Source organism: Papilio machaon, chromosome 14, assembly GCF_912999745.1.
Source record: "Papilio machaon chromosome 14, ilPapMach1.1, whole genome shotgun sequence".
Classification (NCBI taxonomy): domain Eukaryota; kingdom Metazoa; phylum Arthropoda; class Insecta; order Lepidoptera; family Papilionidae; genus Papilio; species Papilio machaon.
In genome coordinates, this window is record NC_059999.1 from 5,809,580 (window position 1) to 5,829,242 (window position 19,663).

Here is a 19,663-nt window from a genome sequence, read left to right on the forward strand (position 1 = left end):
GTATAACGTGTATTAGTCATAGAGTACAGGAGAGAACTCCTTAAGGATAATTACAAACAAGATTGTTTTTGATACAGTATTTTTTATCTATAACGAAAGAAAAAAGTGATAATTTTTTCTAGTCTATAACCAGGAAGATTAAAAACGTAACCATTGTAAATAGCGACAGGTATTCTGAGAATTGTCTGGCTTCGAGATCATACTTGAATAAAACTCAACCAGGATTACACTTGAGACCAGACGGTGCTGCATGGATTATACTTCATGAAGCTAAATTACAACACGTACAATTCAGTACCTGTTGACTTCAAAAATGCAAAATATCCTGCTCGAAGGACCATCTACGCAGCTGAAATAGTACCATAGTTTTACTACGCTATATATTCTTGAAGTTGAAAGATACAAACAAACGATAAAGTGTAAACATGAATATTGTATTGCTATTTTTTATAAATACATTACAATTTTACTATAGTCAGTTATTAGATCGTTCACGAGAGGCGTGATTAAAAAACGTATGGTTTGTTACTTCACGCGCTGTTCACAAAGCACTTGTTCTGTTTATAGTTTGTATAAAAAAATAAATTCCTAAGGAATGAGAAGGCGTTGCCCGTAGATACAGGCAAATTAAATTACAACTACGCGTATCGACAGCGTTGCATTACGTAACTTATACTCTACAAATTAGATTAAAGTAGGCACACATTGTAAAAAACTACAATGCGTAAAATGCTTACAACTTTTACTACCACGATCAGTGATGAAATGGATTAGCTTGATGTATTTACCGTGGGTTTCTGAGACCAAAACCTCTGTATAAAATATACCGTCGTCTTTGTCATTCTCTTAGCTAAAGGCGAGCATCCCATCAAATTTTGGAGTAAAAAAAAATTTCTACTCTACAATTTTTTACAAGCGCAAATACTTAATGTAAAAAAAAAACTCACAACGAATAATTTTTTTGAACACTTCGTCAACTGAAAATGCTTACCTGAAACAATAAAAACATCATTAATAAAAAAGTAGGTTACATTTATAACAGTTTTTATAGATCGTATAAAATATTACTAATAAACATATCAGCAAACTGTGATAAAGTATGTTATTAATCGAAACTCTTACTATTTATATAAATAACTAATATAATAATAAAATAAGTAAATTGTAAGTAATACGTATTAGGAATGCATAAAATTATCAGAAATGATAAGAGCTGCGATATCGTATGATAAATTCGAATCTGGAGTAGGTTAAATTAATTCCCATTTTTGAAATACATAATATGAAATTTCTAAATCTATACATATAAAAGAAAGTCGTGTTAGTTACACTATAACTCAAGAACGGCTGAATTGATTTGACATAAAATTGGTGGGCAGGTAGCTTAGAACCAGGAAACGGACATTAGGATAATTTTTACCCCGTTTTCTATTTTTTATTCCGCGCGGACGGAGTCGCGGGTAAAAGCTAGTATTTAATATTCTACGATTTGTCGAACATAGCAAGATATGTACAGTAAGACTAAATTACTAATAGTAATACGTAATTAAATTTTAAAACAATTAGAAATCAAAACAATAAGATTTCTTTGACTATTGATTAGAAGAAGATATTTTGTCATGACTACAAATTCAAAAAGCATTTCAAAAATTAACACAATTAATTAGAAATGTTTTCTTTAATTCTTTGTATTACACAGAAGTATATTTGTCAGACGTCTAAATTATGTCACAAGTAAAGAACGCCCCAAAGTCAATTGGTGGGTCAAATGCCTCGGGACAGATAACCGCGCCCGAAACAATTGACTCACTTGATAAGACGGCAACGCTTCCACTCTCTTGACGAAAGATCTTCCTCAGAATATTTTTTGTTTTTAAAAGTATGCTGCTGCAGATTAAATCTTGTGCACTCAAGGACAATGGTTTTTCCAAAATTGGTCTTAGGATTATATATTGTTTAAGATTATATCTAATATATAAAATTCTCGTGTCACAGTTTTCGTCACCGTACTCCTCCGAAACGGCTTGACCGATTCTCATGAAATTTTGTGAGCATATTCATTAGGTCTGAGAATCGGCCAACATTTATTTTTCATTTATTTTTTTTTTTTACTGCGCGCGGACGGAGTCGCGGGCGACAGCTAGCATACATATATTATATAGTTTATTGACATTAAAAATGCTAAGGTCTGCTATGCTCTGGTTTCAACGAACTTGCTTTTATCTTTTAATAACTAAACCTTGCTTTGAAATTCTTAAAGATAGCATCTTAGAGATTAGCTCAAATTGCCTATTGAGCTAAGTGATACTTGACGTATGATACTTGTACATTCCTGCTAGATTGGTTGTTCACATTAAAAACTAGGACATGTAACAATCAAAAGACTAGACAAGCTGTCACTACAGTTAATTTCTTTAATGTCAAGACCTTATTTCTTTAGTTTATCCATCCATTTAGTATATAAAACTAAGGTAATTTTCATTTTTAAATTAGGATTGTTTTCCGGCCTACTTTAAACCCTGAAGGATTGTATTTAACCGTCGCTTACAGATCCTTTTTATATTTGAAAACAATCGTTTGTATAGACAAAATAATACAATTTCCATGCCCTGTGAAGAGAATATAAAAACAAGAACTTTATTTACGAGTATAAGACTTGATCATCAGTGTTTATAGGTACTTTTGATTTAACTATGTAAACAAGGTAAGTATAGACCATATTACTATAATTACTTTGGGCCTAGCACGAATATTTGTTATCAACGCCTTCGTATCGACATCTTCAATTATATCAGAATTAGTATGAAATTTTTGGTGTACTTTACTCTCGATACTGCACCCGCCCGTTGCTATACAAATACTAATAATAAATTTAGTCGATGGCGACTGTCACAAAAATCGTGCTAGGCCTACTGTTATGCAATACAAAATGTTTTATTTATAACTCAATACGATCTTCCATTTACAAATTTCATTGTTGTTTTATGCGGTATGGCTTAAACGAGCAGGAGTTTTATAAATATTAATTAACCAGCACAGAATTTAAACATCCAGAAGCAAAAGAATTTTTGAACTGTCCTTATTTATGTGAATCATAATTTTTTGTATTCATTATTCTGTGACCAAAGCAAAGTATTGTTTATCATTCAAAGAACTCGAGCAACATCGGTGCAGCTATATCTTTACGATAACATACAACAGATAAAACTTATATTTTTTCAATATGATTACTCTATTAAATAAATATACTTCTTAAGAACTGCGATACCTGAATAATGTATGTCTAATACAGGCTACCTCTCGTTTTCAGTATTCTGCCTACAAGCATTTCAGTAAAATGCGTAGTAGTTTGTGGGGAGTAGTAAAGTGATGAAAATAAAAAGCAACGTATAAAACATAAACGGAATTCGAGTCTGGATTTTGTCTTTTTGCATAAGTCCAACTGAAGTTTTAATTAAATAAGTTCATCCAGACAGACATAGTATTATATCGTGAAATTAATACTAAACCATGTGTTACGATATCATTTTACTTTGAAAGGCAAACACGAATTTTATTAAAACAAAGTTTTCAAAGAACTTTTATTTAAATATGACATTGATTCGACTTCAATATTTCTCAATAAAAGATTAGATTTATTAGGAAGTGATTTAATTAACTAGACAGAGCTCAAAATACGTATAACAATAATTATTTCTAAATTAATTGTAATTGTTATAAAAATTAATCCGATAATAATATTCTAAATCATAAAGATTGAAACGATTTGGTAAAAATCAATTAAAATGTAATAATTCATTAATAGTTTATTATCTTATTATTAATGATCTGTTCCCAGACGTCTGGATGACGTCACGTTGCAATAACAACGCGCAAAAGCTGCAAAAAGGTATGCAGCGAGGTATGACATCATACTATGAGATAACCGACCTCCACGCTACACAATCATTCCCACTAAATTTTTTTGTTATGTGCAACATTTTTAGATATGGTTCACAGTTTTACATTAAAATGATTTCTTCCTTGGAAATTCATATGTCCTAAACATATTTCATCTCACGTTTAGATGTCTGTATGAGTAAGGGCGTAACGAAAAATAATTGCCATAAATTATAACAAATCATACACAAAAGTCTTCTCAATTTAAGGAACTAATTAGTTGTTTTTCTTAAAAATCTACTTGTTCTATAACAGCAGAGAACCAAGATCGTAAAGACGTTTTGAAAAGACTACTTAAAGTTGGCACAGGAACGTATTAATGAAGAAGATACAAAAACAAACATAAAATAAGATCAAGAACCAATTTACTCAGTACAAAAGACATAGAACTCAACACATAGCAGACGTTACTCTTTGCCGTTGTCTACAGATCATTGATACGGCTGCGCAACTGACCTCGATGTGGGGGTGACCGGGAAAGGGTGAATACTGGGGGGGGGGGCAGCAGCTGGCGTCCAAGTAGGTTAGGCAAAGTCTATCCACAATTAGATTGCCAAGTCCATTTCCTAGAAGCTAATAAAACTATCCGCATAGTTCTGAAACGCTTAAATGCAGTACTACTTAAAATGATCGGTAAGAACTTCGTAACTCAAAATATTTGAGAATTTAAGATTCCAACAACAATTTTTTTGTTGTAAAACTATATTTTGAGTTACGAGGTTCTCGTGATACTCATTGAGAAAACTAACAATATAAGTATTCATCTCGATGTAAAATGTTAAAATGTTTCTCGATGTTCAGTAATGTTTGCCTGTAAGTCACGACTAATAACCGCAAAAGCTAAATGTAGCGAAAGTCTTTCTAGGTCACCAGAGGGCGTGGAATTAATGGATATACTGACACAGAAATGAGCAAAAGGAAGTACTTAAATGTTAAAAATTTCTCACAAGCATGAACTTTTTACTTAAAAGAACGTATAAAAAAACTTCGTAATCATCGTTTCGATTAAGGCAAGATGATAGGACTCGAAGACTCTACTCTCAGTTGAATCATAACTCAACATCAAGGGTTAGTTACGTTTGTTAATCGAATTGGAACATACCAGAGTTTGAGGACTATCTCATCTCTCCACAAGCAATATACGAACACTCACAGCACTTGTACAAATTCTATGGCAACACTACAGCACGAATTTTCAGACACGAGCGCTCAGCGCGACACCAACTGAACGAAGTGAGCCGGGCTATCGATCGCGCGGGCCCCTGGCGCCGGCGAGCCGCATGTCCCTATTGCACGCACGCCCCTCCCACTTCCCACCCCCCAGGGTAGGGTGTATGGCGCTTTTGATTGAGGTGTGATGATTGAACAGAAAAAATCATTACATTCTTAATATAGCAACATGTAAATCTATATCAGCGATAGGTCTTTTGCTAATTTACTGTAGTAAGGTCCTGACGAAATGATTTCGGAGAAATTGTTGCGCTGTCCAAATCCATTTGTAACTTCCATGTATAATCATCATTAAAAATATGATTAAACATGTTTAATGAACATAAGGATTCCTTGTTATTTTATCAACAAAATAAACAACAAATTACTTTCGAAATTTTAGTGAAAAAAGATATATGAATGGCTATTTTGAAAATAGAAAACAATGAAACATTTTTTCAACACATATCAACGCCGAAAATTACGTAATCGAAGTTTCCCAGGTAAATTCAGGTGGCAGGAAGTCTAGAGAAATTGAGGCCTTGATTCCCCCCAATCCCCTCCCCCTATCTCACCGACCTTGCTCGTCGAAACATCCCGACCCCACCCACGACCCAGACGGCGACTGAGAAATCTGTCAAAAGTATTTAGATTTACAGGGAAATTCAGGCAATTCGGGTTTATGGGTAACATAAACATTTTGGACATATATAAAGATCATAAGTACTATAAAAATACGAAAATTATTACTTTTTTTTGTATGAACTATAGTTTGTTAAGTGGTTATGTGGTCGGAAGATGGTAATGTCCTAGTTTAGTATGTGCCTGTTCAATTTACTCTTAAGTGTTACCTACACGCAAACACTGATGCCATCGTTATTAGCTTAAAAATGCCCAGTAATTAACTACTTACTAATCTAAAACATTAGCAACCAATAATTAAATCATACCAGAATCATATAAATTAACATGTTTAATAGCAAAGTAAGATTGAACATTTAAATGGATTCATGCACTAAAGCAAGTTTACATGACAAACTAGTCAGCCGAAAGATTTGAGTCCCCTTGCATAATGCTTCATGAATTATTTATTGTTATGTAAAATTGCATTTTTTGGTGAATTCAACCCAATAAAAAAATAATGTTTTAATTTTAAACTTCAAAATATGTTGTATTACTGAACAGTGTTATTTAAAATTTAAAAAACAATTAGAAAAAACTATTATTATTCTGTATATGTTTAGTAAGATTAATGAGACACAAATAAACAGCAAGTAGTTAATATTATTATTGAAAAGATGAGTAATCAAACAATCTGCCAAGTAACATACAGTGAATCAGTACTTTATGTTGTGTTTAAATAAATAAAATGGCAACATTTTTCCAACAAACACTGTCTTAATCATTCCTTGGTTTTAAAAATAAATAACGCACCATTGCATACTAAAAATAAATAAGACCTAATCTATCTATATATTTATAAGAAAGTTGTGTTAGTTACACTATTTATAACTCAAGAACAGCTGAATCGGTTTGACTGAAAATTGGTGGGCAGGTAGCTTAGAACCAGGAAAAGGACATAGGATAATTTTTACCCCGTTTTCTTTTTTTTTCTGTGCGGTCTGAGTCGCGGGTAAAAGCTAGTATTTTATAAACATTCAAAATAATAATAATATAAACGGATCAAAACCTTTACTTTGTACACAATATTACGAGGCAGAAAGCCATCTTGTAAGTTATCTTTGATAAATATAGGAATTATCAATAAGTAATTTTCACAAATACTTTTATTTGCACACATTGGTAATTGGCAAAAAATTATCATGAATTTATTTTACTAAACATTATCATTTGTGTACTTCCAAAGATATTGTCTAACTGTAATTGTCTGCTAATTGAAGAGGCACAAAATTTGGACAGTTTTTGTAAAGTAATTTAAACATTTATTTGTTATCTAAAATATTATTGACTACTAGTTGGTAGTTGTTAAATCTAGTTACAAATATAGCCTATGTCACCCGGGAATAGTGAAGTTTCCTAACAGTAAAAAAATTTCAAATTGGTCCAGTACTTTCAATGCCTTTTCGACTCACAATCAAATCTTTTATCTTTATATCTGTATAGATGTAATATGAAATTGACCTTTCATTGTGGATATAAATGTATGTTAAATAATAAAGAATTACAGTGATTTTAATCAAACACCACAAGTAGCAACCAATCAGAAAACCAAGCACAAATAGATATTACCATTAATAAGTACTCAAGATAATATTAATTATCATTACATCATCATATTAGGTACATTACATATTTAGAACTGAAAGTTATTACTAATATTCTAAATTTAAATAGTATAAAATTATTGCCATCAAATAAATCTCCTTGCTATAATATGTTGTATGTTAAACTATTCAATGCATAGCAAACTGTCACGCCCCATTTACTGCACAACCACTTGACTTATATTGTATTTGATATAAGATTACTCCCAATACTTATCTGCTAGGATTATGTTTAGGTACTACCTGTTTAGGTTTTGTAATTCTTCAGCTTTGAAAATGAATTGTTCGATGAAAACGGTTGGGTAAAATTAAAATATCTACTTATAAGAAAGTAAATGTTAGGGCGTTTTTTTAAAATAAATTTTTACATTTGCGTTTTTTGGAAACAAAAAATTCGATACATTTGAAAAGCGGCAATAATCTTCAATGAGAAATTACAAGGCTAAAACGTAAAGACCGAACTATTAAGAATTTACCTTTCAATACAAACCATGGTACAATCGAAATTTTATCTTACACATCTCGATTTAAATTAGATAAATATGATATCACTAATAATTTGTCTGCCTCAATTCCATACAAAATAAAACACCTTTTTATAGGCCAAAGTACCTACTTACCTCAAAATTGAAATCACTTGCACAATCACACCGAATAACTATTACTTATCCAATTTGCAGCTTTATTAACATAACACGCACACTTTTAATGTAGGGCTTCAGTAATAATCACTATTCATGTAGAAAATTCCAAATTATCATCCGTGACTGCGAGTACGAACGGGCGTCGAAGGCGAGGCAAAAGATCGCCGCGAAAGCATCACCTTACCATCCTTGTCATAGATTAAGTGATAAACCGATTTACAACAAAACAGATTTTCTGTCAAGTTTTGTTGCAAAAGTTAAAACTATTTTTTGTTTTGTGTGTGAACTTTAAACGATAGGATATGTTACTCCTGCAGATAACATTTTATTTTAAAGCAATTTGAGTAATGAAAATTTGGCGAAAATTCTTTCTGACCTAAAATACTGTACAGAGTAAAATTCTTTCTTTTATAATTAAAATTGATGCAATTGGTAATATATAGATGATAAGTTGAAATTTTATATCAACATATCTGACAAAAAATAAAACAAGAAAAAGGGAAGAAATTACAAGTACAAATTTAAGCATTAAAAGGATTATGACGGCGGGAAAATGATCTTTGCCAGGCATGATATCATGATATGTCATAGACAAAGAGTTTTTTTAGTCTATGAATGATTGCCATGCGTTCGCGTTCGGAAGTTCAGAAACATATTATTGTTGTTTTGTGTCATCTTTTAATAAACATTTCAAACAAAATCATATACTTATATAATAACTAAACAAGGAAAATTTTATATAACACGTAAGGTTTGGTTTGGTGTTTTATATAACACGTAACACGCTTTATACAAAGTTCAATGTATTTTATTTGATAAAATTAAAATAACTAATGTAATCAGGTTTGTAAAATTCTTCAAATACCGCCTTTTTTATTAATTACAAGTTAGAATTAGAAGTATATACTTCACATCAATTTGTTTTCATTTTAAGTATACTTCAACATGAACTGTAAAGGTAAGATTACAGATATTTAGATAAGATTCATGGTATTTACGGAATAATGAAATCAAAAACCAGTGTTGTTTTCATTTATTCAAAAATTAAAAAAAAAGGAAACTTATATTAATTTACACTTAAATTTTATCACAATATATGATTCATTTAACATATAATATAATAAAGAATCTACATTTCACACAATGAATTTCTTCTAAGCCTTAAAATTCCTTAACTATTTTTTTTTCGAGGTGGCGCTAATGACGTTTTATTTATATTCAACTCGGATGGAGTTCAACTCAACCGACACCATTTTGAAGTAGCAATGTAGCAATAGCTAATTACCTATTCTATATCTTCAATTAAAATGTATTGGATATGTTACGACACAAACAAGAAATTATCTTGGGAATATAGCTATGTTCCCAGTCCTTACGAATTACGAAGTACGTCACAGGATATTAATAATAGCTATTAAACCTTTGACATGTATCCTTTGTTATAACTTTGTAAAATATCTCGATATATTAACCTAAATTAACTTACATCTCTAAAACTCTACATAAGACTTTCGGTGAAATTCTTATGAATTTTCAAATTTATCAAAAGCACCACCTCAAGCATGTATTTGACAATAAAAATAAATTAAACTACAAACTAAACATTAGAGTAATATTAATCGGACAGTCTTCCCAGAAAACAATCCCATTTGTCACATCTTACATTATAAATAATTTCAACACAAAAGCACCAATGTCTTATAGGAGTATTAAATTGTACGCTAATTTCTTTTACTGTTTGAAAATAAATTAAAAAATAAGTATGAAATGTACCAAATTCACAATATTTCTGCGTCTATCATGACAAATTGAAGAAATAATAATAAAGAACTTTAAATACATAATATTATAGCCTCATCTTATGTATGCAAAACAAGAAGTTTATTTAAAACTGTAATTGGCCGCGTACGTGAAATGGTATTCCTTTGCGCTTAATTTTTTTTTAACTTCGTTAATATTTGCTTGCTCAAAATGCTCTAGCATAAGGCCAATTATTGCTGGAAGATGAATGGTGATCTAAATAAGGACTATCAGTTAGTAACAATTTACTTCCACTTAGACCAGAACTGGAACTCTCACTTGAAGAGAATAAACTCTTGCTGCCGGTATAGAAGGAGAGTGACGTATGCAGTGGTTCGCGAATCATTCGTCTTCTCGCTCGTACTAATGATGCAAATGCAACAGCTATGGCGCATAGAAAAATTATCCCTAAAACGCAAAACGCAAGGGCCATTTTTCCAGGTGATAAGCATATTGTTTTGTCTCCTGGAGAGAAGCCTCGTACGAATTCATCTTTGTCACCGTCTATTCTTCTCGACCCTGTAACGAAACCATTTTCATTGTTTAATTTTTTATCGGAACAAAGATTTTTTTTCGTAAATTCATCATCAGAACAGTTACAGATGTACTGTCCACCATACTTATGCAGAGGAAAGGAGGAAAAAGGAAAGAATGAGAGGCAATGAGAGAAAAGAAAAGAGTGGAAAAGCGGGAATTGCATTATTGGCTTATTTTATCATTACATTCCTAGTTTATGTATATATAGTTTTATTGTTCGATACCATCGTTCATTACGTGTTTATTTTTGGTTTCATATTTACTTAATCTTCAGTAAAATAAAAAGATATACCTCTTATTGATGCTTCGTCCTCGAGCTCAATGTTCGGCGCTAGTACTTCTATGCTATTGTACACCTCTAACCTATCAATAACCAATCCTCTAGCATCTTTGTCCAACCTTGCTTTCCTTAACAGCCCGTCTCTAGTCTGCTGCGGTCTTCTCAAGGCTTTACAGTCTATCTTGGGACAGATTCCTTTGCAAAGTTCCACCCCACAGGTTAAATGTAGTTTCGCTCTGTCTGGGAATTTGAATGCTGCGAAAGTGACTACAGCATGTTGATATGTCATGATATTTTTGAAAGCGTAATCTGGGTCGTTCTTTATCTGCTTTATCTTTGTAGATTCTTCTATGTTTTGTTGAGGGTCGACAGATTTTAAGTCGGAAAGGTTGACTTCTGGGGCGCGGTGCTTGTGTTCGTGCAATGTGGGGCTACTGAAGATGGCTTCATCGATGGGACAGCCGGCGTCATCGAGAAGCTTCTGTGACGCCTCTCCTAAGCCATCGTGGGCGACGCAATTCGTTACTCGCAGGCCTACACCTACTGTAAATTGAGATAATTCACAGATAATTTAGCTTAAGGGTGCGGTTCGGACTGAAAGGGGTGCCACAGCTCTGAGAATTACACAGTCTCGCATAACCCTGTTAACGAATATGATTCTATACATGTGAATAATTTAAAAAAAAAACTACATACGCCTAAGATTGGATAATCTCCTTATTACAATGGATGTGTTCTTAAAATGTTAGCCATATCTAAAATGAACCTGCAAATGGTATACTCACCAGGCAAGGTACACTGTATGAGCAGCCGCGTGGGCTGGCCGACCTCGACGGAGGCGGGCTCTGCGGCGGCTGCGGTGGGCGCCAGCTCCATCCAAGCGCGTGCCGCCTGCACCAACTGCTGACGCTGCTCCGCCTCCGCTGGGTTGAATCCTTGACGATTGCGACCCGTCCTGTCGGTAAGTAGGACCGTAAGAAATGTTAGATTATGTGAGAATGTTAATGTGGGTATGCTACCTTAAGAGAAATTTTACAAAAGTTAATTATAAATTATAGTTACCTAACTTTCTTAGCTTCTTGCCTTGTCATTTCTCGTAGCTTGGTGCTGATGACGCCCTCGAGTGCTGAGCTGTGGATTCTAACAGCAGGTGGTTGCAGCTTGCACCTGTAATACACCATCAGGTAATAAGGTTTCAATGGTTTTAAAACTTTGAAACGCCTGTTGAAATTTAATAGCAAATGTGCATAAGCGCAATAAATTTATGTTTTTATCTCCACCCACCTCACCATTAACTCTTGATCGGAGGACTGCTGCAGCTGGCGGTCCATTTGTATGACCAGCTCCACCGTGTAGTATAGGTCCTCGTTATCATCAGGTTCTTCTACCGTCGAGTTGATAGTAGAGGTACGAACCCCGCAGGCGTTTGACGGTAGATTTAATGACACTTTCTTTTGTAATTTTCCTGAAAGGGTTTAACATTTTGCATCATCGTTTAAGAGAGTATATTGATAAGATTAGAAAGTTAAGTTTTTCTTTAGAAGTTGAGAAAAACAAAGAGTGATAATGCATGTGTGCTTTACCTTGAGCTCGACACTCTCTCGAGAAGTCTTTGCTGAAGACCAGTCCTTTGAAAGGTTGGTCCATGATGATGTGAACGGCGATAGAGCTCTTGTCACATGTGGTCGCTACGTCTATAACTTTGTTGGCGATACCCTGCGCGCTCTCGGCTGCTATGAGCCATATAACTACCGCCCACCACATAGTCACGAACCCTGGAAGATAAATAAAATAGGTTTCTTCAGTTATCCATTTATCAATCTATAATTTATAGAATGACTTACTGCTGCACACACAATCTTTAACGTAACTCTGAAATAACAATTTTCGAAAGATGGGTCGATTTATGAGTCAAAATAAAACGCCCTTTCTGTTTTTAGATAGTCAGAGATAATAATATTTTTAGTATTTTTAAAGCTCTGAATTAATTCTATATAGGTGTAGATGTAATAATAATAAGTTATATATAGGTGTAGATGGATGAATCACTTGTTCTGGTTTTATTCTCTCCCAACATATTTTTTTTTCACGTAGACGTTGTGGTTAATTTCGTGGTCATCACGATTGAAATGGCGGCAAATAACAGAAAATTGGTTTTGATGTTGCTCACTTTGTTTCTTTATTACATACATTTTAACAAAGAAGTGAACCTTCTAGCTCTAGAAATTATATTTCGAAGTTTTATTAACAATGTTTCGGTGCTTATATTTACATTTTTTACTTTTTTGCTTATGGAAAATGTTTTTTATTGTCGTTGCAGAATTTCAAATGAATAACTTTAAATGAAAAATATATTCTGACTTATGGTCACTTTCGAATGGTTCTTTAATCTTTGCAAAATAATGGTCGAGTATGTTAACAATAACAAGTCCGTTTTACATCTCGTTTACCGTTGTATGTGGCTTCGTTTCATGTTAACAATCTCTGATATTCCACTTCGATTAGCATTACTTTGTAACACAATTAAACAGTTTATCTTCGGACAAAGCAGTCCTTTCTACAATTTAGGTCTCATATATTAAGGCTAATTAAATTACCGTGTTTTATAATTTTGTAATAATGTTTTGGATCGTTTAAGTTATTATTTGTAGGCTATCCTAGGTATTGCTGGATAGATGAAAGGAGAAAGATCTTCATGTCTTACAGCTAAATGTCCTGATTCTTGATCCCGATTATCGTTATTTCGCAATTTGAGGACAAAAAAATAGTAAGAAAATTCCGTATACACGTCAAAATATTTTATTGCGGTTGCGGTGTCCGCAGCACTTTCATGGAACGTAACCTTTTCATTTTACTCTAATACATACATTACATACTAAGAAAAGATCAGAATAATCTGTAAAAAGACTGGCTATAAGCATTTTCTAATAAAGCTTCACTTAAGTATATTCCCAGCGGAAGTAACAACATATATAATAATATAAACAGTTATACTGAGTTACACAATCTCTAATTGCTCTTAATTAGTAGATACTATAAATGCTAAAGTCCCAGACGCGTGCGAATGGATTGCGAAGAATGTGGCCCTGCAGCGGCTTATGAGATAACGCTAATGCCTCAGTAACAGAGAAAACTGCAATCCATTGCTAACATAAACTTTCATAGTCGTGGATATCCATTGTTGAAACACAAGTACATCGCTTTTTTTTTTAAATATGACGATATGTTTTTGAACACGTGTTGAGGCAGTGTAAGCCGATGTAATAAAATATCTTAACTGTATCTTCTATTTTTCTTAGCGGATGCGATATTTTATCTTTTTTTTTAATTATCATGACCTTAAAATAATATTGACACAAATTTAATGTAACTGTATTTCTTTTGATTGTTACAATCAAAACAAATTTATTATCAACGTTCGAAAATCAATTAACTTTTAATAAAACTCATTTCATAAAAAATAGTGAAAGTCCGGTACTTCAAGTTGCGTGTGCTTTGATTTAGGCGATTAAAAAAACTCATCTGTTTCGGCTTTACGGTATAGATTAAAACGATAGATAGGTGAACTAGTAACCGACATATTGATACCAATAAACGAATGATTCGGCTGTGATAGTTCTAAATCGATCTAAAGGGAGTGTTTTATAATAGGAACGAAAGCCAGGACATAGCTTTGATTGCGAATGTTTACCATAAAAACTAATACCCAAATTAGTATTCACTATTGTTTTGATAATTAATAGGTAATTATTTATATCTATGGGATAAATTCTATCAAATATATTGTCAACTTACAATAAATCACATGAGGTTATCGGGATTTAATATCACTGGGGATATTTGTCATAGGCAAAGATAATAAATTATGTATATAGGATAAACAATTGCTTACAATCAGATCTAGCTTGTTACGAGTCCGAGTAATTTTACTAATAAGGGGGTGCCGCGGGCGCCAGAGTCGGAGCCCCCAAACTTTGGAAGATTTCCCTCGACGATATAAAAAGGTGGCGCTCGTTCAGGGAGCCGGAAATGCTAAAACCGGCCCTGAATTTTACCGTAGGTCAGGACGAGATATTGATTGCGTTTATAACCTCCAAATGTACGCGCAAGTTAGAGAAAGTTCTAGAGTCATGTTTACCCTTTAAAATATATCATTTTAGTCGATGGCTCTGATCTGAGAGTGGATTATAATAGAGGCAACGATTAGGGTCATCACATTTCTACACAATATAGAATTTGTGTCGTTTAAATGTCTAATTTCAATGGAATTTTTTTAAATCATCATTCTTGTGGCTTTTCTTGTGGCTCACTAGACATATTATGTTCATTCGGTAAAAGCGAATTAAGCAGTTAGTCTTTGGTAATTGAGCGTATTTTTTTTTTGGAAAAATCGTGTTAATAAAAAATTTACCATACGACATCTCAAGAAGTTTCGCAGACGTAAAAACACTTTAAATGTCTTAAATCATCATTGATTTTAAAATAAAATAAATACCGATAGTAACGGATATTTATATGAAGTGCTTAAGTGTTAGAGAACTACTATACTTCCTTAGCAATTATACTATATAATAATACTCTGGTAAGCCTATTATTATTTAATTGCGGGCCGGTTGTTAAGTTTTAATTTAATTACTACCCATAATCCTTTGAGTTTTATTGTGAAATGTAAAAGCTTTTATCCACAAGTCACTGCACTCTAGAATAATGTTTTTTAGAGTTAAGATTTATGTAAGGACTATTGTTTTTTTATTATTTAACTAAATTTAAAATAAATAAGATGTAAACATATTGCATATTAGTCGAAGATTTGAAGGTCTGTTGTAAGTAAATTAATAAAAAATAATTTTACATTAGCATGGATTTTTTTTACATGAATAATGTTAAAAATAACAAATAATTTCGTGTCTCTGGTTTCCTTCCCCGATGCTATCGTAATTTATCGAATAGTTTCACCTTTTTCTATCCAAGAGGAATTGCGATGATTTCTTGTGGAGATGACAAGGAAAAGTACGAAGAAATTCTTGAGACTACGACGTTACTACAATGGCTATTGTGTTTTAAAATGTTCTCATGTTGAGTGTAGTGTTTGTGATGAACTAAATTAATTAAATAGGTAACTAAAAATATTAATAAACTTCGATACACTCCTACAGAATTAAGTATTATTTATTTTTTAATAATGGACTATTAACTAAAGATATTTTTAGCCATATTTATAAAGACGTCAAATTAATTAGCTTTTTTTAAGTCTGGCACAATTTGCAATATTAGAATGCATGAATTATGAAGATCGGACGAATTTTAAATGGCTTTATTTATCGGAGGTTTCTGAGACCAAGATCCCTTTTTGATACACACTTTTAAATCTGTTTTGTCAAAAATGACGGGAATTATATGTCATACATATTTTGATCTCAGAAACCGTCAGTACTTTTGAAATAGAGTTAAGCAAAGAATTTAAATAATTTATCCTGTCAGTGTATTTACTCATTAGATATTCAATTTATCAATTGACTAGCTGTCGCCCGCGACTCCGTCCGCTCGGATAAAAGAAAATTTTAGCCTATGTGTTCTTCCAGACTATGTATGTCAGACTTCATTTATGCCAAATTTCACCGAGATCCGATGAGCCGTTCTTGAGGTACCTTCAAACAAACATCTATCCATCCATCCAACTAATCATTCGCATTTATATTACGAGTATTAGTATGATTAAACGTAATTCTAGTGACCTCATATTTGGGCGGGTAAATCTGTAAACGTTAGCGTAGTGAACTCATTATCCGAGGAAGTAGTACGCGTCGCTCAGCCTCTAAACAGTTACGTGGGTTCCGTTAGCACTTGTAACGTACACGTTTTCAACCGGGAAACACAACAAATTATTATATAAATATAGGAATCTTTTAATGCGTGTACAACTGTGCAGAGTCAAAGCGCAAAAGGTCTCACCTAATAGGATTGTTGACAAATTATCGGTTGTATAAATGTGTACGTTGTTAAGATTATTATTAATGTTTTCTAAGGTCTAAAAGATAACCCCAACACAAATTACTATTAGTCATGTCTAATAGTCAATATGTATATATGTATATACATCCTGTGTATGATTAATTAATAATTGGTATAGGCTCAGAGTATAGTGACTTGCTTTTTCTTTACTAACTAATCATGAACTAGAATTAGATACAATACGATGTCAATTTGTTCTTTACTTCTTGTAAATCATTTGTTTTTATCTTCTGTTTTTCTTTCCTCTTTATTATTATTATATTATTATATTGTGGTATACTGACATTTGAAATCATTCAGGTCCCTTACTTAAATGTCTACAACTGTATAATTAAATCATGATGAAAAAAGTGCCCATTCGACGCTTTACATATTGCAAAAAGGACATAATCCTTACGGTTGTAAAGCCTCCAAAAGCTTTCGTCGGAGTTCTTTTCATAATACCGAGTGTTACCAGAACCGACATAATGGTACTTTCGCCTTGCCTTTGTTGTTTTCGATATGTGAATGCGTTTCATTGAGTGCGGCCGTCGTCTGCATTGATGCGTGTTCACACGGGACTCGCCGCAGTGGTATTCCTCCGGTAACTTGTATTCGTTAGGGTTGTCTGGACCACATTTATATATAAAAAAAAAACAATACAACGGATACCAATGAGATTGAAAAGTTATTACACGGTGCTTTTGTGAAATGAAAGACATTCGTGAACTCCCAACTGATTTACGAAGATAAAGTCAAAAAATAGTAATGGTGAGAGAGGCGCTACTGTCGCGGTAAATGAAAAAATGACATAACAGCTACTGTAGGAAGAGGATCTTGTGACACTTATTTGACGTTTATAGGGGGATGCTAGTGAGTGAGGGCAAGAGAGGGGGCGCTTTCCCGTCGGTCGTGCAGAAGCCCTGTGCCGGAAAGCACCGGGACTCTCCCGGTGCTTTCCTTTGGAGATCCCGGGACTCTTAACAGTTTTACTTGAGGATGGTCACCGAGGGGGTCTCACATAACCCTGTCTTTCTTCCAGAAGGTAGGGTATCTATTAAATTATGACATACCTTTTTCAATTCTTAAATTGAGTTATAACTAATCTCAAAGTAATTTTAACAATATTAAGAATATGGATAAATAAAAATATTTAAACTAAATTCTTGGCTCATCTTGATATAATATAATACATAATATTATATACCCAACACTCGTCATTTACTCAATCGTAATATCTTCAGGTTCGAAACTTGCATATAAACCCTACACCACGCATTGATCGTGCAACTCTTTAAGTGTCATGTTGCATCGTCTGTTCGCTAGGGTTACCTACTTCGCTTTTTTTTTCTGAAGTATATGAAACCTTTAGTTTTGTTTTTATTGGAATCTTTCCAATTTCTTCTTCTCTTTACGAAAATTGTAATGAACATATTTTACGAATAAATTTTAAATAACTTACTTTTTATAAATAAAATAAAATGTATGAAAATTCTCACATCTAGCAAATACAAACAAAACGCTTTAATAAAGCAATTTTTTTATAACTAAACTATATTATTATATTTGCGTAAGCTATATCCCTAGCGTCAGTGATTCAATTCGCGGATGACATGTGAGTCGGAACGCTTTCACTCTCTCGCCTTCGTCTCTCCTCTGATTATTATCTAACAGAGGCCTTGGATCTTCCTTTTGCACTGCGCATGCTTTTCAGACAATAAGTTGAGTAAATAAACGATGACAGAGAGGAAATCAGGCAAAAAATTACTAGTTCTACTACTTGTTATTTCTAAAATTTTATGTAGCCTTGTAGACAGTCTTGTTTAATATTTTGGATTCAAATGGTTAGCGGTAAGTTTTTTTTTATTAAAATTATATGTTAGAGATCATAAAGACATAGATAAAGTTTTTAAAAGTAATGTCTGTTGTTATTTTGTATGCGCGTTGGAACATTATTTTTTCTTGCAAAACAGAATAAAATCAATTCTCACGACGCAAAACGGTCCCGAGTCCCGCTAGGCAGCATAATTGTGACAGTGCAGTCCTGTCACGTAATAAACACGTCTAGTGCCAACTCCGACATACCTTTGCTAGTAAACTTTTATTGCTTTGGAATAGAGTTCAAAATACAAGGTGCGAGGGTGAGGAATGTGGAGCAGGAGCGATTGGCAGTATTTCCGCGCGCCGACCCCTTGCGCCTGTGACCCACAGAACCGCGACTTTTGGTTTCGTGAAAGTCGTGGAAGTCTAATAAACTGGATCATATGAATATGTCAAACTTTATTATTTTATCTATAGACGATTTTGCGCGCAACAATAAGAAATACTTTCTCAATAAAAAACATTACGTGATATTCAGGTCTTGGATTTAAATATCAGCAAAAAAGACAACATTCAGTTTTTTTTTTTCGTTTTTTTTTTAATTTCGTTGAATTAGTGTTACACGATTCGATTACGATGTATATAAGTTTGTTGCTAAAAAAACACAATTTATTAATGTAAAAAATACCAAAGGTCTAACTACTTATTTCCACATACATATAAGATAATTGTTGTAACTGAGACTATTTCCTTTCAATCTTGTAGCGAACTGGTTTATTGCCTCAGTGTATATTGCAACTATTTCCTGGTTAGCTATGTTTTAGCTACCGTTAAATTATGAGCTTTTATTATAATTATATACATGGAAATCACCTTAGTACATCTTTCCCTTTACTGAGAAATTACTACGTATATAAAGAAAAAATAATAATGACTACTCTAAGTTAAACGAAAAGAGAAATCCATTTTTGCGACAATGTTTTTAGTAGTTTTTATCAGATTAGCCCATCAATTTGATAAAATACAAGTAAAGATCGATGGTCCCTTTAACTAGGGCACTTCAAACCGTTAGATGACCGTGACCGCGGCGAAGAGCGATGACTTTGCTTTGGCCTTTATTGTTAACAAACTTGAAATACAGCTAATTCAACACGGGT

General features: G+C 33.1%; 2 protein-coding genes across 2 annotated transcripts in view; both read right to left on the reverse strand.

The window, feature by feature from the left end:
* The window catches only part of LOC106713938 (spectrin beta chain), a 54,656-nt gene extending 46,409 nt beyond the window's left edge, over positions 1-8,247 (reverse strand). Inside the window, exon 1 of the mRNA XM_045680903.1 lies at positions 8,054-8,247. The gene's annotated coding sequence lies outside the window, so the exon portion shown is untranslated. The remainder of the gene's footprint in view (positions 1-8,053) is intronic.
* A 1,069-nt stretch (positions 8,248-9,316) lies between these two features.
* Positions 9,317-12,465, reverse strand: LOC106713957. Its single transcript, XM_045680935.1, has 6 exons — positions 12,278-12,465; positions 11,979-12,159; positions 11,757-11,861; positions 11,480-11,649; positions 10,707-11,237; positions 9,317-10,396 (listed from the first exon to the last, which is right to left on the reverse strand). The coding sequence occupies exons 1-6, from the start codon at positions 12,456-12,458 to the stop codon at positions 10,044-10,046; spliced, it is 1,521 nt and encodes a 506-aa protein (XP_045536891.1). The 5' UTR covers positions 12,459-12,465; the 3' UTR covers positions 9,317-10,043.
* Between the last annotated feature and the right edge of the window lie 7,198 nt (positions 12,466-19,663).

Bases quoted from the DNA above. Each gene is read 5' to 3' on its own strand.
- LOC106713957 (XM_045680935.1), bottom strand. From the start codon at position 12,458: ATGTGGTGGGCGGTAGTTATATGGCTCATAGCAGCCGAGAGCGCGCAG. The intron at 11,650-11,756 runs GTAACTATAATT...ACTTACCGACAG, and splicing joins CAAGAAGCTAAGAAAGTTAG to GACGGGTCGCAATCGTCAAG. The intron at 10,397-10,706 runs GTATATCTTTTT...GTTTCGTTACAG, and splicing joins GGACGAAGCATCAATAAGAG to GGTCGAGAAGAATAGACGGT.